At 41.0% G+C, this 25,916-nt stretch overlaps 2 protein-coding genes across 2 annotated transcripts; one reads left to right on the forward strand and one right to left on the reverse strand.

The window, feature by feature from the left end:
- Positions 1 to 305: 305 nt before the first annotated feature.
- On the forward strand, positions 306 to 22,614 carry taok1b (TAO kinase 1b). The gene is made up of 20 exons (XM_036588353.1): positions 306 to 974; positions 8,928 to 9,175; positions 10,806 to 10,877; positions 11,383 to 11,484; positions 11,593 to 11,638; positions 12,123 to 12,219; positions 12,443 to 12,556; positions 12,650 to 12,741; positions 12,853 to 12,946; positions 13,080 to 13,161; positions 13,658 to 13,825; positions 13,974 to 14,177; positions 14,805 to 14,942; positions 15,141 to 15,377; positions 15,549 to 15,677; positions 15,914 to 16,117; positions 17,046 to 17,285; positions 17,461 to 17,673; positions 18,458 to 18,640; positions 18,768 to 22,614. The coding sequence occupies exons 2-20, from the start codon at positions 9,044 to 9,046 to the stop codon at positions 19,305 to 19,307; spliced, it is 3,087 nt and encodes a 1,028-aa protein (XP_036444246.1). The 5' UTR covers positions 306 to 974; positions 8,928 to 9,043; the 3' UTR covers positions 19,308 to 22,614.
- Positions 20,706 to 25,864, reverse strand: LOC118820187 (protein ABHD15). The gene is made up of 2 exons (XM_036588355.1): positions 24,525 to 25,864; positions 20,706 to 23,761 (listed from the first exon to the last, which is right to left on the reverse strand). Exons 1-2 carry the CDS (start codon positions 25,427 to 25,429, stop codon positions 23,095 to 23,097), a joined length of 1,572 nt encoding a protein of 523 aa, XP_036444248.1. The 5' UTR covers positions 25,430 to 25,864; the 3' UTR covers positions 20,706 to 23,094.
- Between the last annotated feature and the right edge of the window lie 52 nt (positions 25,865 to 25,916).

A 25,916-nucleotide genomic window follows, 5' to 3' on the forward strand; every position in this document is an offset into this window, starting at 1 on the left:
CTTCAGACCAATCAGAACACGTTCTGTGGGACTTTACTTATCATACTAAATGTACCTGTTGGACATGAATGAGTTAATGTGACATTATCAACAAAAAACATCAAAACAACAACTTGATTTTCCAGCGCGCGGAGGCGCACAACTCTCTGTAGCAAAGGTGAACTCAGTTTGCTTCTACCGAGTCTCCACCCTGCAGGGCTCGAAGAGCGTGACCGGGCACACCCGCCGATCTACACGTCATATTCACTGAGAATCTCCAGCACACAATCACTTAAAGATCTGCGGACGAGATCAGCGTCCGCCGAGCGCGCCGTAGTCTCAGCGCCGCTTCTTGGGTTTCGTCCCCGGCGGTGGGAGACGGCACTGCAGGCAGAGAAAGTGAGGAAGGCTGTGAAAATCACTGCCCGGCCACAGACAGCATTCACACACTCACGCACGAAGAACTCGTATGGCCAGGGCGACCTCAGGCTCCGTGGATCGCGGCAGCGCCGTTTGGATGGTTTCAGCTAGTTTATGATGGTGTTGTTAGTGGGCTAGCCTCAATTTCACTCGTGTTTGTCACGGAGGGGAGGAGGTGAAAACTACCCGCCGCCATCTTTTGGAAGTGACTGGGAGTGGGGAGTTAGCTTTTAAAGCTATAACATTCATTGGCCAGGCTTTGGGCCTCAGCTGCTCGTCATATTTGCTTATGAATCACCAACCTGCAAACATAATCAACACTAACGGTTCCGGATAGTCTAAATCAAACGACTCGGCAACGCCACAGGGACTGTCGCGGTGCTGAAGGAATAAACACGTCCAGATTTGAGTCCAAATCTGTGCTCCACTCTCTCTCAGCGCCCAGCTGCTTTCACCCTGTTCCTCCTCCCAGCACAGCTGTGTGGGCTAGTTAGCCAGATAGCCAAGTTAGCAGCCTAGCTAAGATTTCTTCTGTCCGGAGTCCTGCTCTTCTCAAAAACTGGCCGTTTGGACAGGTAAGGATGTCCGAGTAACTAAACACATTTTGTGCTTGTGTGTTTACGCTGTCAGCTTTTTGAAAATGACGGAGACATCTTGACCCAACAGTTAGCTGACGTGCTAATACACCAGTCGCCTAGCTAAGCTAGATAGCTAATTGCAGTAGCTAACGTTTGGCAGCTGTAAACAGGGATGGCGAGGACAGCTAGCTGTTCGGCAAGTTAGCAAATTAGCTGCTCAGTTTGTGCTCAAACGTTTCATTTGACATAGTAGTATGTAATTTGAAGTGTGGTAGGTAGTCAAGCCAGCTAGCTGAACCCGTTGTTTATAACCAGATAACTTCTGTTATTTTTGCCATCAGCCTCTTGTTTCAAATGACATTCCTTTTCCAACTAGCACGGCTAATAAGGCACTTTCTGTTTGTGGGCTAGCTTGCTAATATTGTAACTTACATGACTTTCTGAAACTTTAAGATGAACAGAGTTAATTGGTTTGGGCTAAGTTATGCTAGAGTTTAACATGCCGGCTAAATAGCCAGGTCACGTTATTTATTTTTATTCAGCCAAAATGTGCATAACGTGACCCTCTCCCTGCTTTGAAAGGTTGAGCAGTTTGGCACCAGCTCGCCTTGGTAATATAAAAATCAAGTTCATCTGCTTAAAATTTCGTCTGTGAAACCCTCAGTGATTATTGCCAGTATAACTGTCAGATATGCGAAAGCTGTGTACTATTCGCGTACAAGAAAATGCTCATGGACTCCTATTGCAACGGCACTCCCTGCTTCTCTCACACGCCTGATCTTGGCATTGAAACTGTCATTATTAGTCAGGTAGACGAGGCAGCCGTAATATTTTGACGTTGGCTTCAGTAAACCTGTTTGTATGTATGTGGCGATATGATAAAGAAAACGCGGCTGACATGAGTAATCGGTTTAACACTGAGCGGGTATTCCTTGTAAGCGCATTCACCGCTTACAGTGCTCTGACGTGCGCTGCATTCCTCATCCCACTGTGTTGACATTGCGTAACCGACTGAACTGACCAGCCAGCTCTGTGCTGCCTCATGATATCCTCTAAATAGGCATCATGTTTTTTGTATTATTTACAGAACAACTGATACTCATTATATTTGTTAACCGGGCGGAATTCTTTGCGCGTGCTCAAATTTAAATGGCTTCGTTTTGTTTACTTGCTCTGGAGAAAGCTGCACAGGTCGAGCGTGAGCTAACTGGGAGTCAGGAGACTACCTTCTTTACACCGTCCAGTATGAATTTGTTTTGGCTGTGTAGGTAAAACAGGTACACCACAGTCTTCTGTAATGAACTCATCTGCACTTCTGCAGCGCCTTTCACATTTAAAGTAAGGGAAAATTGACTTTTTTTATCTTCATGTTTCTGGTCATATTAAGCACAGTTGAATATACCATACAATTTAAGAACAAAGTTCTTGTTTTCCTATAATATTCAGTCAAAGTGTAGTGCCTTTTCGTTGCCTCAGACATTGAGTGTTGAACACATCTCCAGGTACCAGTGATCAGGGAAAATATTGACCAGTAATATTCTGTTTTACTCCCCAAACCCCCCCACCCACCCAATCTTCAGCCCTATACCTGTCGTCAAGTAAAATCATTCAACTCAGAGACCGTCTCTGATACTGTGTTTCACTCACGAATACATCACGGAACAGAAGAAAAGTGCGATTTCGGATTCACGTTAACCTTAAAAAAATATGACACTGGACACTGGAAAGGGCATAATCTTACAGTGTAGTTTTCAAAATGCAAAATCAGGATGATGAAGATACGATTACATCCGTCGATAACTTACTTATATCCTTGGAATACAGAAGTTGTAGCTGAGTTCTCTTTGAATTTTCTTTCTACATTCCCTTATTCAACAGATTCATCCGCTCATGGGGGCCTGAAGCACAACTGACGTAACAAAATATTCTTCTGGACGTTGCCACATTTCCAAATCCCAAAAACGTACATAGTTCACTTTTAATTTGTTGAAATGGCTGCTGCAGTAGTCATAGTAACAATGTGGTGACATATTTGTGATATTTGTACACACAGCCCATGATCTGATTAGATTCAAGATATTGGGTTCACGGTTTGGTATTCACACAATATTTTGAACAAAATTTGAATGAAAAAAATTTACTATAATCATGTTGTTGAGTCCATTTTTTATAGTCCTCTGAACTACATTTAAAATAACAGTTCACTAAAATTTAACAATCTTGTTGCTTTGCTGCTCCTGTGCGGTATTAACAGTATGAGGAGACTAATATTGCTCTTCTCTGATACAGCGGTAACTTGTGATTGTGACTTCATCAAAATAAACAAATCTGCTCAAGCAGTTACATGACAGAGCTGAGTCAGAGGATGCCTTACGTGCATAAGGATGACTGCTTACTTATTTGAGATGATTCATCAAACTTTTTGCTCTTCGTTGGTATACCAAACTATTATGGCAGATTTCTTGTCATCTGTTAATTTAAAGTGCCTCCACGTGTTTCCTTAGACATTGCTGCTATTTAAGTTTCAGTGGCCATATGGAGAGCAGTGCAGTTTGTTGCACTGTGAGGCAAGGTGATGTGGATGCCTGGCTTTATGATGTATTCAACTAAACTAATTTATTTTTTCCATATAATAACAATCGCTTTTCTTTCTAAAGGCTTATGTTGATGAAGCTTGTTGTAGGTTAGTCAACAATTTTGTGGCTTAAAAAGGACAAAGCTTTTGAATACTAAATAGAGAAATGAATATCGACATAAACAAATATTTGAGTATTCAGATTATTCAGGCCACTTCACTGCAAAGTACTGTTCAAGTGCGATCTGATTCAGAGGAATCAGAAGATACTTCAGAAGTCCTCAAAAGAAAAGTTGTTGAATACTTGGGCTTCCACCAGTACACTGTTCTGCACAGTTTACAAATGGAAGAGATGCATCACCATTGCTACTGTCCCCAGGAGTTGTCTTACAAAGATTAGTACAAGAAAGAAATGGCAGAACCCTAGAACCAGTCATCTCGGTTATTTACATATGGTGTAAAACAGTGTTTAGAATTATGAAGGGGGCCAATGAATCAAGAATTTCTATAGCACACTGTTAGGGTGTCTGTCTGTGATCTCAAACCTAAAAAAGTTTGTCATGTGACTTGACAGTGATGCAAAACAGGAGAAAACAGCCAAGTGGCTAAAACAGGAAACTTCATGTTTTATAATGGTCGAGTTCTCCCATCAATCTCATCGAAGTGCTGTGGTGTGATCTGAAGCAGGCATATCAAAAACATGTAAATGGAGATTCTTTTTTTTTTCTGTAGGTCTACAGAAAGCAGTTGGTTGAGGTCAGTTCCAAAGGAGGTTCTACTAGTTACTGAATAAAATTAAACAATTAAACCATACATTGATTGTTCAGGGGCGTCCTTGGATGGCTGTATAGAATCAGCTGTATTTGAGCAGGAAAATCATCAAATTGTGCTGGATGAAGGCTTCCCAGGACTAGAGCCCCAAAAATAAACCTAAAAAAATTATATTGCATGTTTGTTAGTGTTTCTATTTATTATTTGATCATTTTTAGGCAGTTTAGGTTTCTAGATAATGACATTAGTCAGTTTAGGTTTCTAGATAAACATTTCTCATAGCTGTATTTGTCAGTTTTTTTTAATTTCTGAAATATTGGTCTTTTTAGAACTGTACCCAGTTTGGGGTTTAAAACGGTTTTATACAACCTTACGCCTGAAAACATTTTAGCAGCCTAGTTCCAATGGGTTAGTGTATTAACTAATTTTAATATTTTATGCTTTAGTTAACATAATTGCCCTAGTAGCTTGATGACTTGTATTCTGGTCATTATAGCTTCAATTACCTCAGTTCCCACACCTGAAAGCGTAAAGGCCATAGTTCATTTATTCAACTACACCTTCAGTGGAACAGTAACAAGTAGACCCATAGTACTTGCCCCAACTACTCACAACACTGAACACTAAAAGTTAAGTATAAATGTGTAAACGTTTGTTAGGTCTTACCATAAGACACGAGACATAAGCACAGTTGTTTAGAGAATACTGTTTATATTCCACTATCATTTTTAAATGCAGTTTTGCTTTCTCATCCTGTGCTCATTCCAGGAAGTCTTTGGGAAGTCATTTTTGTCATATCTTACTTCAGAATCATGTGTGTGCTTAATGTGCAGTTATGTGCATGTCAGTATGAACAGAAGGAATACCACAGATATCTGAGATGCCTCCATAACTTAAGTCACTGAAGCAAAAGAAGGCTAGATGATTCACCTGTATTCTCTACAGGACTCTTTTCTTGAATCCTTTGTGAGTCATGTCAGTCTTGCTCTTCTGTATATATTTATGAGTTATGAAAATATTATTGGTATTTTAAGTGTAGCATGAATGGGTTGATTAAAAACAAGCCAAAGGTCATTGGTTTTGACGCAGCAAGTCATTAGACGAATTTACACACAGAGTCTTCCTTGTTTTCTCAGGTGCTCTCATGAGGAAATGTGGAAGTGACATTTCTTAGCAAAGTCTTTCCATGTCCCTCCTCCATAGATCTAACTCTGTCAGTGCTTTGTAAGGTTTACCCAACCACCAGCCAATAGAAAAAGGATGAACACCATAGTTATCCCTTTTGCAGGTGGTCTTAGCAAAGCTTTTACTTTGTGTAGCACTGCTGAGATTCAGTCTGCAGCTAGAGTTGATTTAGTTGAAATCCAGATTTTGATCTTAGTTGTTTAATTTTTGTTTTTGACAGTACAAGCGCTGTCAAATTTAGCATCAGCAGTGTAGATTTGTTGTATTACACAGGAACTACTGCTTAGCGTTATGACATGGCACCTTAGCCTTCTCGTAAAGGGTCTTTGCCAGGCCTTGATGTATTTGTTTCTGTGTTTGCATTTCAAGTAAATTTCTTGTCAGTTCAAAATGTACCAGTATTGCTGTGTCCTCGAGAATAGACTTTTATTCTAAAATCTGTGATCAGTTCTTTAGCCTTGTTGGTACTAATAGGTTGTTACATCACAGTGACTTTAGATGAAAGAAAAGTGTTTTAAAATGCATGTTTTCTAAAATAGAGCACCCTCGTCTTGGTCTTGACTACTTGGATAATACAGAATCCTGCATCCATTGTGTACTTTTTACACATTTTGCACAACACTCACCAGCTATTGTTGTTTTTGGGCCTGTCACAATTATAACATTATCATCCGATCGCAATTAGTTGAACAGACTGCAGTTGTTTTCCAAAGTTGTCAGCTTTTGCAAATTATGTGTATGTTACAATTTGTACAATTGTATGTTAGAATTTTTTTATTTTATTCATGAAAGTCCAGGAAATCGAATAGTATATTTGAATTTATGAGTGTTTTAGATTCTCTCTAACAAAGTTCTCAATGTAAGGACTTAACAGCAATAAACATCAAGCTCATTGTACACTCTACTGTAGATTTAATTGAATAAAACTTGCAACATAATTTAGTGAATTTATCGTGTTTATCTAACTTGTTAGCTAACTAATGGTTCACAAGCTTGAAAGTTTCAAGATAAAATAAGTTCCAGTGTGACTAGGGTAATAACATTAGCTGAGGTAATATATTACTAGTATTTGTCTGTTTATCCTAAAGACTTTTGATTGACTTTTAAATGTCACCAGGTTATTGTGGTCTGGTTCTAGATTTATTTTAATCCAGTAATAGAGACATGCTGAGCTCTGAGACAGTCAGCAGGGCTGGAAATTACAGACTGGCCAAGAATTTCATGGAAATTCTTTCAGTTGGGTGTGTTTTTGTTTCTTGTACTTGTGCAGAAAAAGACAATGAAATTGTTAATTGCAATAATTTATATGACAAATAATCTAGTTAATTATTTTTTTGTTCTTACAGGTATGTAACCATCTTTAATTACTCAAGCTCGGTATGTCTGTTTTTATCAAGTCTAACCCTGTGATGCAGTCAGCATCCTTGAACTCAGTTGGTCACTCAATTAACAAGTCAATTTAAATATTTATTGGCATTGATGTCAGTTCCATTATTTCTCTAACAGAGCAGTTGAATGGCTTTTATTTGTAGTCACTCTCCTCACCCTGTCTTGTGACTCCAGCTACTCTTCTGTTATCACGTGTTTTAGTGAAATAGATGTCAATTTTTTTATTATTATTAAAACAAAAACAGACTGTAGTGTGAGAGCGCCTATGTCATCACAACCCTCTTAACCTAGAGCTGTTTTAGATGTTATTTAAGTGTACATTTAACACACAATTTAAAAAAAATAAATTGGTGAGCATCACTTGTTCTAGTTATGGAGGGAGATGGGCAGCATGATAGCTGATGGTTTAGATGAAAAAGATGACATGATTGAGTTGACCTATGGTATGTTGGGGATGAGTAGCGTTAGAGGTCACTGATTACAGAACTGCTGTGTTCTACGTAGTCCATACTTGGAGCACCAGCCTGTCAGCTTCAGCCGAGTGGTAAAGTCTGCATGATTAAACTGCTCCAGGGATCTGGATCAATCTCCCAATACCATAATACCCAACTCTGTAGCATGAGAGGTTGCTGGAATAGGCTGCTCATCCACTAATGGTGTGAACATTTTTGATATAGTGTTTTAAAAAAAATGCTCCTCTATTTCTTCTGAGTTTCTCTCATTTGTCGGCTTTCATGGAAAACACTGAGTGATCAAAACTAGACATAATGAATTCCATTACTTTTTTTGGTTTTAGTCTTACTTTGCACTTTGACTGCATCGTTTGTGGATTTTTTTGGCATTTTAAAAATGAGGCTACAGATTACTTTAGCCTTTCCTTCTTCCTTCTGATGTTTTGCTGTACTCTGCATATCGAGAAGGACAGCATGTTGTCAAGTGGTTTCACACCTGTAACAGAAATGGTTCCAGCCTGTTCCAGAAGTTCCAGTTGCAGCGTCACTTAAGTGGCCTGGTAGTTTTGTATCATCATTGCTTATATTAATATTCACTAACACAGGTTAGCTTTTTTTCCCCTCAAAATAAAATTCTCAGCCTTTTTTGCGTGTAAAAATACACATTTTTTGTCTGTATTTCACTACTGGGTAAATATTTAATCAGTTATTTTAAAAGCTGTGCCTTTTCCTTTTCAGACTTGAGTGTTGCAGTGATTATGATCATAGGGTTATGGGCCATTCTGTCTGTTTAGAGACCCTCTGTGTCAGAGCCCAGTATACAGTTCACTGTTTCCTGCATTTAATTACTCTTAAATGTAATATTTCCAGACTTTGAGCACACAAGGTGATTAGGCAGTCTGCTTTGAATGTCATAGAAGCTAATCATTAAGCAAACCCGGTCACTCTGAATTTGAGCCTCGGCTGCTGGCTTTTTTGTGTGGTGGTGCCTTTATGACAAGTCGGGTCAGTAGGTCTGGGGTCAGTTTGTAAGGTTTAGAGGATTACAGGGACCCCCTGGTCTGTTCACTTCCAGGAGGCACAGCCCTCTTGGGGATAATCCTACAGGGAATCCACTCAGATCGCTGGTCTGCATGCAAATACTGAGTGTCATCTTTTCTCTCCATTTGCTGTCTGTCTCTGTCAGTCAGACTCATCAGTGGGATAATCTCACTGCAGTAAATGAGTGTGAGCGCACAGCCATCTTAATTTATTTATCACTGGACACTCTTCCCCAGCAGTTGCAGTTCTGTAAGATGGATAATCTTAGCCCATTTACTTTCACAGTTGTACCAACACATGTTTAGATTGGGGTTGATTTAAGTGCGGATAAGCACTGACCCATGTTAGGAATGTGATTTTCTTCTTTGTATTCATGGAAAGGAAACACTTGGAAGCACTTCTGATTTATTTACTAGAAGGCTGTACTGAGTGCAGTGAAAAGCTGTCACATCCAAATGTATATTTCAGTTATTTGAACAGTGATGGATTAGTGAGCATGTCTCTAATATTCTTATTTTTTTTCACTGTGTGTTGTAGGTCCCTATGCGTACACTGCCTCCCTCTGGCAGATGAGTCATCAGCGGGGGCTTGCGCGTCGCAGTCGCACGGCCAGATAGTCCCCTGCGAGCGCGGCTGCCTCCCGGGCTCGCAGCATGCCCTCCACCAACCGGGCAGGGAGCCTAAAGGACCCCGAAATTGCAGAGCTCTTCTTTAAGGAGGACCCTGAGAAGCTCTTCTCTGACCTGCGCGAGATCGGACATGGCAGCTTTGGAGCTGTGTATTTCGTAAGTGTTCGGCCCTCCGTTTCCATGCATTTCCACTTATTTCAGTGTTTATGGACATTATGGCGCAGACAAGTAACCGCTACTAAAGTGTCAAGGTTTTTACCTTTAATTTTCCTCCAAACTGTGAGTTTCATATTAAGATTATCTTTGGAATTTGGATTTTTGATTTTATTTTTTTGCCATGGACCGTCCTTCCACTCACAGATTACACTGTTTGATGCAGCAGTGCTGGTTTAACTTTTTTTTTATGTCCCCCTATTTTCTTGACCAATATCCTTTCTGTTTCACCTCTCTGCTTCATTCTGTTTGAGATTTCCTCCTCTTCTAAAGCTTTAGGTGTAGGTTACTCTAACTAAGAAAACTGTTTTAAGAAAATTGTTTTTTTTGTTTGTTTGTTTTTGTTTTTGTTTGGTGCCTTTTCCCCACAGCTTTTCTTTATTTCTGTCTTTCCATGTCTCATAAGGACTCTTAAAAGGAAATGCACAACTGTTTACTCCAGCTTCTTTTTTTTAACCTGCATCAAACAAATTTCGTAGACATACAAACATTATATTTAGTTTTTTGACAAGGAAGACATACAGTAGGTGTAGAACGTCTATGTATGTTGCCCCCAAAAAAGGCTTTTTTCCCTTTTTATTTACAAAGTGTAAGGAGTATGGTGAAAACACATTTTTCTTGGCTTACAGATTTCAGTTTGTTTGGTTGCACCTCGTCCAACTTTGTACACCTTGAGGGAAGAATTTTTCCCTGTTCTTTCTTGCTTAATTGATCAAGCTTAGTTAAAGTGTGTGATGGCCATTAAGGACCTGCCCTCAAGTCTTTCCAAAGATTTATAATGGGATTTAGGTCACAGCACTGACTAGGTCACTAAAAGACATTCACCTTCCTGTTCTTCACCCACTGTATGTTAGCAGTGTGGTTGTAGTCATGAATCATCTTCCCATTTTCATGTTCCTGACGGAGAGCTATGGATTTTCTTCAAGGATTTGTCACTGTGCTTTACTGTATGAATGGTGTCTGCTGGGTGGTAAAATGTGTTGGGTTTTCACCAGTTTTGCAGGCTTCCCTACATTTTGGACTCATACACACCAACAGCTGAGTCAAACACCACTAACTTTTAACAGGGCTGTAAAGTATGACACGTTTGCTCATAGTTGTAATTAGTTAAATATATACCTGGAACCTGTTTCATGTCTATCATATCAAGCACAGTTTATCATTTAAAAGACAAAATAGTTATTTTACTGTAATTTCCCATCAAAATGTAGTGACTTTTGCCTGGCTGTAAATGCATCAGCGTGCAGGGAAAAGTAATATGAACCGATAATGTCATATTTCGCTTCCCTCTCCCACCACCTCTAGCTGTCATCATTTGAAATGCTCATGTAGCTCAGATGGCCTCCGTAATACTTGGAAATATGGAATATGTGTTATGGTTTCCGATTTGCGTTGACTTTAAAGATGAAAATGAGAAGGTACAGCCTGTGTGGCTGTAATTGGTTATTGCTCTAGCTGGTGTTAACTAAAAAGATTCTTTCCAGTATCATAATATGATGCATCTATTGTATGTAAACTAGCCATCGCAAGTATGACTTGGCTTCTGATGTATAACCCTTGTATCTTGGTACAGGCACGTGATGTGCGAACCGCAGAGGTGGTGGCCATTAAGAAGATGTCCTACAGTGGAAAACAGTCCAATGAGGTGAGACATCTCGAGATTCTCACCTGCAGTAGTACTGTTAGAATCAACCAGTGGCAGTTTTGGCCATGCTTATACTGGTGAAATAGACAGTGGTACATTTGCATCACATGTAACAATTATAGCTTGATCATACCAAATTACATTTTCACTGTCTTAGCATTACATGTGGGCTTTTAAATTGTCCTCAAGTATTTGTTTCCAAGTATGCACTCACTCATTTCCTATAATCTAAAGCGGATTAAACAATTGTTTAAAGCTTTAAGGTGTGGCATTGTAACTTTTTACAAGCCATATAAAAAGATCATTGACCTAGTGTTATGATGCTTAAGGTCACTCAAGTATAACACGTCAGAACAAAAAGGTCATTCATAGCTTGTCAGCCACAGCAAAATTTTCCTTAAAATTTCGGATTAGTGGTAATCAGATAACAGTATAGTCTAATAGATTTAAAATAATGAACATGGTTGATTGCAGTGTATTTACTGTTGTTTCTCTTTTGCCCCAGAAATGGCAGGATATAATTAAAGAAGTAAAATTCCTTCAGAGAATACAACACCCAAACAGCATAGAATATAAAGGATGCTATCTACGGGAACACACAGCATGGGTAATATGAGCTTATGTTTTTTGTCTAATTTTCTATTATGTGTGCACAATCAATTTTATTTTATTTTCCACAATGTAAAATTCGGAACATTCCACTTTTCTTCTTTAGCTCGTGATGGAATACTGTTTGGGTTCAGCCTCCGACCTCCTTGAAGGTGAGCTGTAAATTTCGACCATATTTATTCATCAGATGAATTCATTGCAGTTGCTTTGCATTTTCCAACAATCCAGATATGTTTTAAAGCAGGATTGTCTTTTTCATATTTCCTTCAGTTGAGAAAGTAGCTTTCCTGCAAGATTAGCTTGCTTCCTGGTTTTGACACATATGTCTATCTTCTAACTAGTCTGAAAATAAATCCAAAGTAATTAATCTCAATATTGGAGCACATTCAGCATTAAATAAAAAAAGTTCAGCCTCAACAAAAAGTGGGGGAAAAGTGCTTTCTTGGCCCCCTATAGGCTCAGCTCACAGTGGCGCTATGTTAAATATTCTGCTAATATTAACTATTCTTTTCCTTTCAGTAATTTATTTTTTTATTACTGACAGGGATTTTTTAATTTTTAATTATTTTTTTTTTAATTCACAATGTGTGGCTTTAATTTTACCCATTTGATTCACTTCACTTTTTCTCAATTCAGTTCACAAAAAGCCCCTTCAGGAAATGGAGATTGCAGCTATCACCCATGGTGCTTTGCAGGGGCTTGCCTACCTTCATTCTCATAACATGATTCACAGGTGGGTGTGTTTGTGTGTGTTTGTGTGTTTGTGTGTGTGTGTGTGTGTGTGTGTGTGTGTGTGTGTGTGTGTGTGTGTGTGTGTGTATCTACATTCCATTTTGAGCATACCAATTTGTCTAACGTGTTTTACTTTATATCTAATGTCTCTTGTTAAGTATCATAATCATTCCTATTTTCTCTGTGTTGGACTTTTCTCTGTGAATGTTACTCACTTATTTCAGGGATATCAAAGCTGGGAACATCCTGCTGACCGAGCCTGGACAGGTCAAACTGGCAGACTTTGGCTCTGCCTCCATCGCCTCTCCAGCCAATTCCTTTGTGGGCACGCCATATTGGTGAGACCACAGGCTGTTTGTGTCATAAAATATATCTAAGTGCTCCTTTTTAGTAGCCTCATTATTTGGAATTTTTCCTCTCTCTACTCTCAGGATGGCCCCAGAGGTGATTCTGGCCATGGATGAGGGACAGTATGATGGAAAAGTGGATGTCTGGTCCCTTGGGATCACTTGTATAGAACTAGGTGAGATGACTCCAAGCTAAATTCTGTGTATGCATGTCTGTGTCTGTCTCTTAAGGGTTTAGACTGAAGCCTTTTGTCTGACATTTTTTTGATCTGCCCTTCTTTCTTAAGCTGAGAGGAAGCCCCCTCTGTTCAATATGAATGCGATGAGTGCCTTATACCATATAGCGCAGAATGAGAGTCCAACTCTGCAGTCTAGCGAATGGTGAGTCCAGTCTCACAGTAGTTTGTTGCATCTGTAATGGGCCAGTAGTCCAAGATCAACATCAGCTTGTTCAAAACAAGGCCAATATAAAAACATTTTTAGCCTGTAATCATTGTGTTTTCTGTTTTCCTAGGACGGATTACTTTAGAAACTTTGTTGACTCTTGCCTTCAGAAAATCCCCCAGGACAGACCGCACTCAGAAGATCTGTTGCAGGTGACCTCTAAATAAGTCTCTCCTACCTGTATTAATATTACATATTTAAGAAACCCACTACATGAAGATGTGAATGCTTATTCAATGTTACAGTGCTTTTGTAGGCTTTGGAATCGCCAAATTCACCTACCTTGTGGATTTTTTTTTTTTGAGTGTCTGTCTTTTGCTGTCATCAGAAAATTTACACAATCCATGACAGCAATGCTGAACAGTAAAGCCAAAGCTTTGACTGAACATAAATTTGATTTGTTCATTGATTTTGACATTTGAAATAGCACTATTGTGCTGTTTATGTTTAAATTAGCTCTTCAAGAGGAGTGTGGTGCTGCATTTCCTGCTGAATTTTTCCTGAATGTTATGTATGTGTTAATGAAGCATTTCAAACGTTCCAGTGTTCACGAGTAAATGCAAATATTTCTGCAATGCTTTTTTTTTATTTTAAATTCAATATAATTATGTATTAATAATGCTTCTAATTCAACTTCTCTGCATACAGCATGCCTTTGTTCAACGTGAGAGGCCAGAAACTGTCCTGATTGACCTGATCATGCGGACCAAGGACGCGGTCCGAGAGCTGGACAACCTGCAGTATCGCAAGATGAAAAAGATCCTATTTCAGGAGGCCCACAATGGGCCTGCCACCGAGCCCCAGGAGGGAGATGAGGTTAAACACTAACCTCTAAATGTTAACAGGCCTAAGTGGTTTTGTATATATTAGCACAACTTAATACATGGCTCAGGTTTTATGCTGTTTTATGTTTTACCATCTACATAAGTAATAACTTTATTTCGCACCGTGTTTGCATGTGTAGGAGCCAGAGCATGGTGCTGGGCGTACAGGCACAGTGAACAGCGTGGGCAGTAACCAGTCCATCCCCAGCATGTCCATCAGTGCCAGTTCTCAGAGCAGCTCAGTCAACAGCCTGCCTGATGCTGCAGATGACAAGAGTGAGCTGGACCTGTTGGAGGGAGACCACACAGTCATGTCTAACAGCTCCGTCATACACCTCAAACCTGTATGTTCACATCACTCCTCCTGAGACAGCCCAAGTGTTTCACTCCCACACAGTGTCCTAAGAACAATATTCATTGGATGCAAAGAAAATCTTACACTTTAACAGTTTAATTGGGCCCTTTTTTGTTTAGTGCCATTTCTGCAAGGAATAGCAATTTTCAAACTAATCTCCATGTAATTTTTCACATTTGTAGCATAAATTTGATTAACATGAACAGTAACTTTTACTATACTTAGACCAGAAAACCAGTTGACTTGAAACTGATGCATAATAGAAGCCAGTGGGACAGTGATTCAGTGTGTTTTGAGTCAACTGGGTTGAAAAAAAAAGATCAAAACGATAAAAATGATCGTCCTTGATAATCGACTACATGATACAAATGTAGCAGATACAGATTTTGCTGTAGCCGTAGGGTTTTTTTTTATCTGCCACAAAGCCACAATTTTAGCATTCAATAAATAACGTTATTTTTTTAATTACTGAATCATCTTACAGGTTTTGTTCTCTCAAGCAGTAGCTCTAGAATTTAACACATGGTTAATTCTGAGAACATTCTGAGATATTCTGGAAATAGTAAATTGCAGGCATATTGAGATTTATTTATTTTGTTTGTGCTGGTATTGACAGGAGGAAGAAGAAGTTTACCATGATGACTCAGAGGCACGCAGTCGTCCATCTGAGGCTTCGGCAGCTCCAGCACAACCACCCCAGCGCAAACATCACCGTAACCGTGAGCACTTTGCAACCATCCGCACAGCCTCACTGGTGAGTCACTGCACTGTTTAAAATCACAACTGGAGTAACTCTGGACTGTTTTTTGTCTTCACCTCCCATCAAATTACATAATGGAGCCTTCAGTGAATCTCAGTGTTGGTTTAGAGTTCAAAGATGGGGAAATACATAAACAAGACTGAGTAAGTGATATTTGTACAGAATGTTAATCACTAGCCCTTTGCTCCCCAGGTAACAAGGCAGATGCAGGAGCATGAGCAAGACTCTGAGCTGAGGGAGCAAATGTCCGGCTATAAGCGTATGAGACGGCAGCATCAGAAACACCTGATGGCCTTGGAGAACAAACTGAAGGCCGAGATGGACGAGCACAGGCTGAGGCTGGACAAGGAGCTGGAAACCCAGAGGAATAGTTTTGCTGCTGAGTTGGAGAAACTGGTCAAGAAGCACCAAGCAGCCATGGAGAAAGATGTAAATGTGCATTAGATTGTCAGTCACTTCATAGAACCTCTTTCTGTTTTGAGTGCTTTAGATACCCTCTCAAAATAGTTAATCTTGGCTAAAAGACAACAGATCACGGATGTGTTCATTAAGTATTGCATATTTATATGTGATTTATTTTACTCTGCTGTTCTCTTGAAGGCCAAGTCATTTGCCAATGATGAGAAGAAGTTCCAGCAGCACATCCAGGTTCAGCAGAAGAAAGAGTTGAGCAGTTTCCTTGAATCCCAGAAACGAGAGTACAAGCTACGCAAGGAGCAACTGAAAGAGGTTCCAATTAATGCTTTTTTATTTCTCTCTGCAGCTGTAGTAGAATGATATTAGCAATACTGAGAAGTTTTTAAGAGTAACCCAGAAAAAACTTTCTGCTAAATAATGTTAATCTGTGCATTTTGTGCCAGTGGGTTTTGTCACTTTGGTCAGTAATTGTGCAGGAATGCTGGTTTGCCTGAGAACATGCTGCCTTCTTTATATACTTTGTCACTTGTTTCTCACAATGTGCTCAGGAGCTGAATGAGAACCAGTCCACACCTAAGAAGGAGAAGCAGGAGTGGCTATCAAAGCAGAAGGAGAACTTCCAGCACTTCCAGGCTGAGGAGGAGGCCAACCTACTCCGTAGACAGCGCCAATATCTGGAGCTGGAGTGCCGGCGCTTCAAACGCCGCATCCTCATCGCCAGACACAATGTGGAGCAGGACCTTGTTCGAGAAGTATGTTCAAGGTTTAGCATAAACAGATATTGAATGTCATTAAAACTAAAGTCAGATTTTGGAATGTGCCTTAATATACTGACTTAAGCTCATGGTTCCCAACCCTGTTGTTTTTCCTGCTTTAACACACGTGAACAAGTTAATCAACTAATATGCGTTTCCTGAATTGAAGTGGGTGTTTCACTGCAGGGCAGGGTTGTTCTAAGATAGTGGCTGGTAACAGAGCATGTGAGTGGAGTGGAGCAGCAGAAATTTCCACTTCTCACTCAAAGCCTTTCTGTAATCAGTCCACTTCAGCTCCGCACCAGGCTTTCTATTTTCGCTCCTCGACGCTCCTTAGCTCACATATCAGAGAAACCGCTCCGTGTCTGCTACCGCTCCATATGTCCCGTTCTTATGATATTTATTTTATGCCCTGAATGTATTGAAGACACTACGCACTTCATTTCATGACTTGTGTAGTTTATGGCCATTATTAAACGAAAAACTAGTTGGACATACTGTACTACACAGGCTTTTTTCAGAAGGTTTAGGCGTGAAACAACGGCCCAATCACAAGACAAACTGTGCAATATAGTGCTCTGTTGCTGTCGTGTGCAAGCTGTAGCAGTCACGCTGCCTCGTCACTCATTGCACAGAGGTAGTCAGTGAGGGGGAAAAAAGGACTGTCTGGCTTGTGGGATGGAGTGATACCAGAGCGGTTTCTGAGCAGGAGACAACACTGTGCTCTGACCAAAATCGTGTCGCTCCGCTCGCCTCTCTGCTCCCACTCCACCCTGCTCAAATGCTCTGGTTGGTAACCATTAACATTTTATGCATAATAGATCACAGGATTTTATTAAAAAAAGGTCCATTGTCTTGCTCAAAGTACTTGCTCTTTTACACTGCCTCTCTGAACCTGTCTTTTTCTTCTGTCGGTCCGATGCAGGAACTGAATAAGCGTCAGACACAGAAGGACCTGGAGCATGCCATGCTGCTGCGGCACCATGAGTCCATGCAGGAGCTGGAGGTGAGGCAACTGGGCACCATCCATAAGATGAGGACTGAGCTCATCCGCCTGCAGCACCAGACTGAGCTCACCAACCAGCTGGAGTACAACAAACGCAGGGAGAGAGAACTGCGCCGCAAGCATGTAATGGAGGTTCGCCAGCAACCTAAGAGCCTGAAGGTGGGTGAGACAGATATTATGAAAGAAGGTATGACGAAAATTGGTTAAAATCGAATGAATGATCAATTTCATCTCCTTTCTGATTTCTTTCTTTTGCTGTTATTGTGCTCTTTGTCTGTGTGTACCACCACCCCCCCTTTTCTTGTGTGTCTTTCTGCTGGCCTTTTTGTCTCAGTCCAAGGAGCTGCAGATCAAAAAACAGTTTCAGGACACATGTAAAATCCAGACGCGGCAGTACAAGGCCCTGCGGAACCACCTACTGGAGACCACACCCAAGTCAGACCACAAGGCTGTGTTAAAGAGACTCAAAGAGGAGCAGACACGCAAACTGGCCATCCTTGCTGAGCAGTATGACCATTCTATCAATGACATGCTCTCCACACAGGCTGTAAGTGAAGAAGGAGGGGTTGCACATGTTCATTAATCACTATCAGTTGATCTGTAATATTGATGTTGCTGTAATATTCATATATTCATACTTTATTCATATTTCAGACCACCACTGTCTGCCAAGTCCACGAAATGTAAACCTGAACTTAATAACGTTGCAAAATAAGGCCAACCTAAGCTACTCATGGTGAGCTAAGTTAGCCAGTTAACTACAGCTTGCTAAAACTGAATAGTTAGCTCCACTGACAACGGTTTGATTTGGCACTTTGGCTCAACTTGGCTCTCACGATTCGTGCAATGTTCGTCCACCTCCTGTAACCAGCGTTTCAAATTAAAAGCCCTCTGCAGAGTTTTGTAATTGGAACTTTATGGCATTTTATAAAATGCTGAAGCAGTGCCGGCTGCCACTGCAAAATATATATATATTGGGCACACTGTAGATTTAGCCTAAGAATTTCCAATAGTGATTCACTATTTGCAGCGCAGTTTAGTTCAAGACTAGACTAAATCTGTCTAAATCTGAAGCCCTAAGTGTTTACCAGTGTATTAGATGTAATGCAAGGTATATCACAACTGCACTATGTAGCTGACTAATTGCAGAAAGATACTTTGTGTAATCCTAATATGGAGTATTGATTTGAGGACAGTGAGTGTACACAATGAACTGTGCTGCAAGCGGTTTGTCTCATAGGGTATTCGTGGAAAAATCAAGATGCTATACAGTTATTATCATTTATGGCAGCAACCTGCATTCCGTCCCCACCCTCTGTTCTGCACCTTAGTTGCGATTGGATGAGGCCCAGGAGGCGGAGTGCCAGGTGCTGAAGATGCAGCTGCAGCAGGAGCTGGAGCTGCTGAACGCGTATCAGAGCAAGATCAAGATGCAGACAGATGCTCAGCATGACCGCGAGAGGAAAGAGCTGGAGCAGAGAGTCTCACTGCGCAGAGCCCTCCTAGAACAGAAGGCATGTGACTACTAAAACCAAACTAAATTTCCCCCGCCACTGCATGGTTTTGTGTTTTTTTTTTTTTTTTGGTGCAGCTGTTGCAGTAATCTGACCTTTGTTTTGTTTTATTTCTTCTCCATCTCAGATAGAAGAGGAGATGCTGGCCCTGCAGAACGAGCGTTCAGAGAGGATTCGCAGCCTGCTGGAGCGTCAGGCCCGTGAGATTGAAGCGTTTGACTCGGAGAGCATGCGTCTGGGCTTCAGCAACATGGTGCTCTCCAACCTGGCCTCTTCTGATGGCCACAGCCACAGCTTCCCAGGGGCCCCTGGGGGTTGGGGCTCTCAGCATGGGGCCAGCTCCCAGGGGCCGCACTGGGGAAGCGGTGGTTCTGGGGTAGGGGGGCATCATGGCAGCCACCATGGCCACCACCACCATCACCACCCTAGTCAGAGCGGCTCCATCCAGCAGCCCTGGGGCCATGGCTTGCCCTCTGGCGGGCCCCCTCCCTGGGGTCACCACAGCTCTGGGGGTAGCCAGCGTTCAAGTGGTAGTGGTGGGGGAGCAAGAAACAGCCCCCAGGCGGTGCGGCGGACCTCGTCAGGAGGCCGTAGTGACCAGGGGATGAGCAGGAGCGCCAGCATCGCCTCTCAGATCTCCAACGGCTCGCACCTGTCCTACACGTAAGACCGCCCACACTCTGCCCACTACATCCCGCCTCACACTGTTCCACAATGCCACAGGAGAAGGGGACAGGGGTGCATCATAGTGGGGGCTCAAGGGGGGAATCTGAGCCCTGAGTGTCATCTACTCTCTTTCTCTTCCTCTTCCATGTTTTGTTATTTCCCTAGTTTTCAGAACACCCTTCTGAATTTTTGCACCTTATATGTAAGGACATATGTTTTTAAGGTCCTGGTTATGAATGAGAAAAGCTCTTAAACATTCAGCTCAGTTCAGTTAGCTGACACAGTTGATCCACATAATGTTTTTTGAACTTTGTGGAGCACAGTAAAGCTTCAAAAGTCATTTTAGTGGTGCATTAAAATTGAGTGGAACAGAATGGAAGTATGTGAATGTGTTTGGTGCTGTTGCCTCAGTATGTTGAGCATTTACGTTATGCTGTTTGGGCTGACTGCAGTACGTTTCCTGACAGGAAGTAAGGGTTTTTGTATGTAAATCTGTCATGGGTTTTATCATGATCTTGTTTGCAGGTTAATGCTTTCAGTTCACCGTCAGAGAATTGTACAGTCTGTGTGTCTTGTCGTAAAAACCTTTGCAGTACATGTGGTAAAACACATGATGTGGTGTTCAGATAGAACTGTTTTTAATGTTGGCATACTTTTAATAAAAGAGGCACAGAAGCTACAGGATGTGGACAGAGATAGGAATCATTTATGACTTGTAAAGCCAGTCATTTTTCGGAAATCGGTCCGTTTCCACCATGGCCCATAATTAAAATAGCTTTAGAATGCACTTGATTTTATTTCTTTCTCATGAATGCTGTGCCGTGAGTGAAATTAACAACTTTGGTTCATTTTAAAACACTAAGCACTAATATTCTGAAACATTGTTATGTTCTTTTTTTTTTTTTTTGTCATCTGGATATACTTTACTATTTACAATGCTGTGAGAATCCCAGAAAAATTTGGCAGTGATGTTCTTGTTTCTATGTCTTTTGCCAGATTTGGTAGTCTTGAACAGTTGTTATCAAAGTTCCTACACAGTGCTGGTTTTCAGTATAAGCACATTATAAGGCCAGGATTGATCAAAATTGTCAAGGTACCGTTTCTTTTAACACAGTTTATCTTGCCATGTTGTCTCTGTATCAGGTTGCTTATGGGTCCAGGCAGCCAAAAGAGGAGTTGTAAGTGTGAACGCAGAACAAGATGTCGGTTTTTCAATTTGTTTTGGGAAGTCTGAATGTAAGTATATTGACATTGGAGATGGACAGACCTGGTATATGTAAAGCTAAATGGGTACAGAAAGGAAGAAGACAGGAGGATGGAAGGATGGACCCATGAGTTTGTCAGTGTTTAGCAAGGTGTAGAAGGGAATCAGAGAAGTAGGGTTTTGTCTTAGACTGCACAAATGGAATGTCAGGAAAAAATTGACCTGTGTAAATATGTATGTATGAATGGATGTGGGTTATGGAAAAATTGACTGATATCAGTCAAATATCAGATTTATATTTAGAATGCCAAAGTTAACACTCATCCCAGCTATGCACAAGGAAGCTTTTATTGTCTGCGATGAAACAGACAAAAAGGCCATTATCTCTCTCATTTTGTCTGCTGTTCGTTTTCCCCTTTATCTCTTGGACCTCTGATGCTCCCCTTGCCCCTTCCCCAGGCCTGGCATCAGGGCAGAATGTGTGGGTTTGGGGGTGGGAAGGTATGTTTTGGGCAGGCTTGCGACCGCTGAATGTTTTTGCTGGGGTGAGTGGGTGCCGCTGCTGTCGCCCCTACAATGCCTTTGTCACTTTCATGCCCATCCCAGAGCTTCGGCATCTGCCGCCTAACAGCCTCCCTCAACCGAGCATTTATAATGATGTGTACAAAAGTGATAAAAGAAGAAAAAATTAAAAGTCAGAAAAGCATATATAACAGTGTGATATGTCAAAGAGATATAGTGAGAAGACAGCTTTAAGTGGGATGTATAGGAAACGTTTGTGTATATTGTACATTTAGAAAATTTAAAAAAAGGAAATATAAAATTATGAAAGATAAACCCAACTAGATAAAGAAAAAATAACTGCTTGAATGTGAAGACAAAAAGAAAAACCAGCTTGGTTTATAATTTTATTTAAAGAAAAAATATCAGGCAAAGTCTCACAGGGATTAAGCACAGCTGAAACACCTTTGATTCACCCCACACCTCCACAATCCTAATTAGAATTTTCCCTCCACTGACAGTGTCGCTATTCACTGTATGTCTGCCTGGATTCTGTCCCTCCTATTTTCTCTTGTTCTCTCATAGTCAGTGGCCACAGAGAGATCTGTGAAGTTTACTTTTATCACATTTCTTAAGGGTTTTATCGCATTCAGAATGAGATGAAGCCATAACTGCCATCATGGTTGTCAAATTATTTTGACTTTTTTGATCTCTGCTAAAGAATGAACAGTGACCCAAGCTCTGAATGCTTAAGTGTCTATGCTGTCATCTATAAACTAGCTTGGTACATGTTGTGTGCATGGCATCACTGATTACATAGAGATGCCATTAAGCTCAACCTTAACTAGCCTATATCGCAAGCCAACTGAGCCATTATTCTTTCAGGCCTCAAAGGACCTGGCCAAATAAAGGAGAAACTAAACTAACCATGGCGTTCTGATGCAACATGCCAAAACCATTTAGCCATCTCATTGCTCTGTTGGTATCCACAGAGCAGCCATAGACATAAAAATCTTACAAACGTTACACAAATGTTACACGAGCTCATCTGTTTATTACGCCAGGCCTTTTAAGAAAGGTCAGTCACCCTTGTAAGAAGGTCCATCCTGCCTGAGTGCTGGAGCTGGACTTCGCAGTATGTTTAGAAGAGAGAGGAGGTGTGCCCCCTTGTAGAAGTGTAACCGATACAGTGTCACATTGGAGCCCTTATTATACCCATGTTTTAATGACCCTTTTCAAAAGTGTGAGAACAAGGGGAATGGGCAATAACAAAGCAAGGGGTACGTCTCTGTACAGTGTGTTTACCAGTATTCCTTCAAATGCTTTATTTTAATGGTCATTATTTTCCTTTTTCCTGCTTCAACATTACCATAACAATCCATATATAACCTGTATTAAAATGTATAGATTGTGAAAAGCTGAATGTTGGAGAGATTACAACAAATGTATGGCTATTCATAACAAGAAAAAAACTGAATTAAAATGTAAACAAAAAAATTCTGAAACCGTTAGGGGACAAATGTAATGTTTTGTTTGTAATTACTCCTTTTGTTGGCAGAGGGCTACTGGATCAAGAATCAACTGTAATAAAGTAATTTTAGTACATCATGGTCCTGAAAAATTCTTTGTGGGAGGGAGAAAACCAACAATATGTTTTGCGATGTTTCAATTAATGCACAGGCCTCCTGAAATGGGGTGAAGTGCTAGTTTTCTTTCTTTCCTAGAACTATGTGTTGAAGGGTCTGTTGCTCTGTCGGACTCTCCGAGTCTCAGTCTTTGCTTTTGCCCCCACTGGCTTAAAGATAAAAGATCCCCATCAGTGTAATCTTACAAATGAGTTTGTTCAGCTTAGGTGGGAAATCACTAAATTGTGCATGACTGGAAGGCAGTGTTATTAAGCCCTGTGCCATTCAGGATGTTTGAGTGTTCTGTAGGTAGTATTGTCAAGAAATTGGGTCCTGCAGCCTGAAGAAGCAGCAGCAAAATGTTCTCAAACTGCTCTAGTGGACTGTAGGGTTCAGTACAGTCCTTTTGTGCTGGGTCATATTTGCTGCATCTGCCCTTCTTCATTTTACATACACACTCAGCGAGTGTATGATCTGTTCCAAGTGAATGTGTCGTGCTCTTCTTCAAATGGAACCAGCCCTGAATGAACTGAGAGTTGTCTTTGTGGACCAAAGACAGGCCTCTCTCTCCTGAACATGACTGCTCTCCTCTTTCTGGGTAACACTGTACATGTCCTTTGCCTGAGACTTTGAACAGCACCCTGTCCAACAAATCCTTCCATGACAAAGTTCCTCTCCTCCACTTTGAAGAAATCTCCCACAGCCCGAAAGTATTCAAGCACTGCTTCATGACTCCAGGACCCAGTGCCTCCATGTTTCTCCTGCATGAATCCGCAGTGGCTTCCCTGAGTTGTCAGAGCCAGAAAGAAATAGGGACTATTCCGGAAGAGGGATATGGGCAGGGTTGAAGAAGGAGGCAGGAGAGGGTCATCGCTACTACATAAACAGAGAACAGGAACAGCTACTTCATCTGCATCTCGCAAAGGTTCATTACGATCCCAGTAACCCACCCAGTCAAACTTCATGGATGATCTTGATCTCTGCTCTCTGCCCTGGTCCAGTGTGTCCATCTCACTGTTATCTTGCTGCCTGGCTGAACAAAATATGAGCCTCTCCATATCTTGAAGGGAACGGGAGCGGAGGATTGTCTCAACGTCCATAACTGAGCTTAGAGCCGTTGCGTACCTGCATTCAGAATCAAATGGAAAAGGCAAAATCTAATGCAAAACGCTGTGCTGGAGTTTAAATGGACGTGCACTTTTTTTTTTTTAATTATAATTTTTCCCATCATGCAAAATCCAGTGGTATAGATGTAAAACCAAGTCATAAAAAGTGGTTTGATGTGAAATAGTTAATGGTACAGAAACTTACTGACAATGATTTCTTTAGTGGTGGTGATGAGAACCAAATAATAACTATTTTATTTGCCATCCAAAACAACCAGAGAACCCATGTCTTCTAAATTTTTTAATATGTTGGTAAAATAATAACCCATACATCGATTTTAAAAATACATTTTAATCTAAACAATCACAAAACAATGTCTCAGACATCAGGCAGTGTGTTTATAACCACTTACATACGTAATAACTTTCAGGCAGGGAGCTTTTAAAGGCATTGAACACTTTGGACATATGGTTCCTATCACCACCACTGTGAACAATGCTGATTTTATTTTCTCTAGAACAGAGCATTTTATGTCAAACCACTCTGAAAAACTTTATTTACATCCAATAATTTGGCAGACTTTTTGAAAAATCAGTGGAATTTCTGTTTAAATCAGGTTACTCAAGTGCATCTGTATTCCTATCTAAATTATTTCTTAACAGATATATAGTTTCTAAATGCTTTATCCAGGGAACTAGTATTTAATTAACAATGTCATAAATACTTAATCTTCTTAACAATGGTTTACACTTATTGTAATTTCAAGTATTATTTTTGTTACCTGCTGAGTTGCAGTTTGCGGTAGAGCAGGACAGCCTCATTATAAAGCCAAGGGAGCGGCGTCTCAAACCACGCTTGTCCATGGAACACTGGTGAAATACAAGCTGCTGCTACCAGGTAAGAGGATGATCCATATTCCCCAAGGTAAGACAGCAGCAGGCCAGAGCCAGAGCCTTCACTGACGGCAAGCAGGACAGAGGATGGATGGCGATTTCGTAAATATGCTACTGCCTGCACCAGGTCAGAGGGATCCCCAAACTGCTGGTAGCGTGGAGTAGTAAGTGGACAGCTACCATGGCCACGGCGACTAAAGACCACAGGGTAGAAACCCTGTTGCAGAGCTAAGCAGCATAAGCTGAGCAAGTGTTGTGTGATCTTCCCCAAAGCATTGGGGATCAGAATGATGATGGGTGGGTTGCTGGTATGGCAGCCTAAGACTCTTCCTCCAGGAGGACAGTCCTTTTTGGCCTGACCTTTCTGGTCTTTCAGCCCAACGGCCCAGTCCAGAGCTATAATACCTCCATCCTGTAAGAGTAAATTATCCCTTTTGAAGTAGACTCCACCATCTTCCTCTGTGGGCCACATCAAATTGAAGAGAATCTGCAGATGGGGGTCTGTCCTTGGCCACTTAGCCACTGGGGAGTGTATTAAAATGTGACAGTGCTGCTTTATATAGTTGGCCAAAGCTGTAGGCTTGCAGACCAATTTGACTTCTGACTCTTGGTCTCCAGGAGTATTAAAAAGAACAGGGCGTGGAAGCTTTAGTGTCCAACAGGTTGTGATCCATATATTCCAAGCCACCAGCCTCATTCCCTCCTTCACAAAATAACCACCTTTATCCCATCGCAACAGTAGAGAAATCAGGAACAAAAGTAAGAAAGGCCAGAGGCAGATGAAGTCCCACATGATAGAAACAACAAGGCTTGATTCTAAAGCTTCAGGCTTAAACAAAAGCCTAGCAGAAGCGCAGGTGCCTTAGTGTTCTTCTTCTTTTGGGTGTACTCTACTGTGGTCCAAACAAATGGAAACCGAGAGAGGGCCTCTTAACTTACATGCTCTGTTACCTCTCACTGGACTCTGTTCTTCATGTTTTTCGCCTCCTTGTTCAGAAATCATTAGCAACATTGATCAAACAGGCTCCTTTGGCTGAAGGAAATGAAACCAACCAAGGTAACAGATGAAAGTGTCTTGACCACATCCTTCAATCCTTGTAATTAACTTACAAGCCTATTCTAAGATCCGATCAGAAACGTAAGAATGACTATAATGAACCACTGCGGTGGCAAAGGAGGTGAAGGACCTGAAGAGTATTGCACCTGAGCAAACTTTGCACTTAGATTTTTTTTTTTTAACGTGTCCATGACCATAAACATTCTTGTTACTTCTGTAGAAA

The sequence above is a fragment of the Colossoma macropomum genome, unplaced genomic scaffold, assembly GCF_904425465.1.
Source record: "Colossoma macropomum unplaced genomic scaffold, Colossoma_macropomum, whole genome shotgun sequence".
Lineage (NCBI taxonomy): Eukaryota > Metazoa > Chordata > Actinopteri > Characiformes > Serrasalmidae > Colossoma > Colossoma macropomum.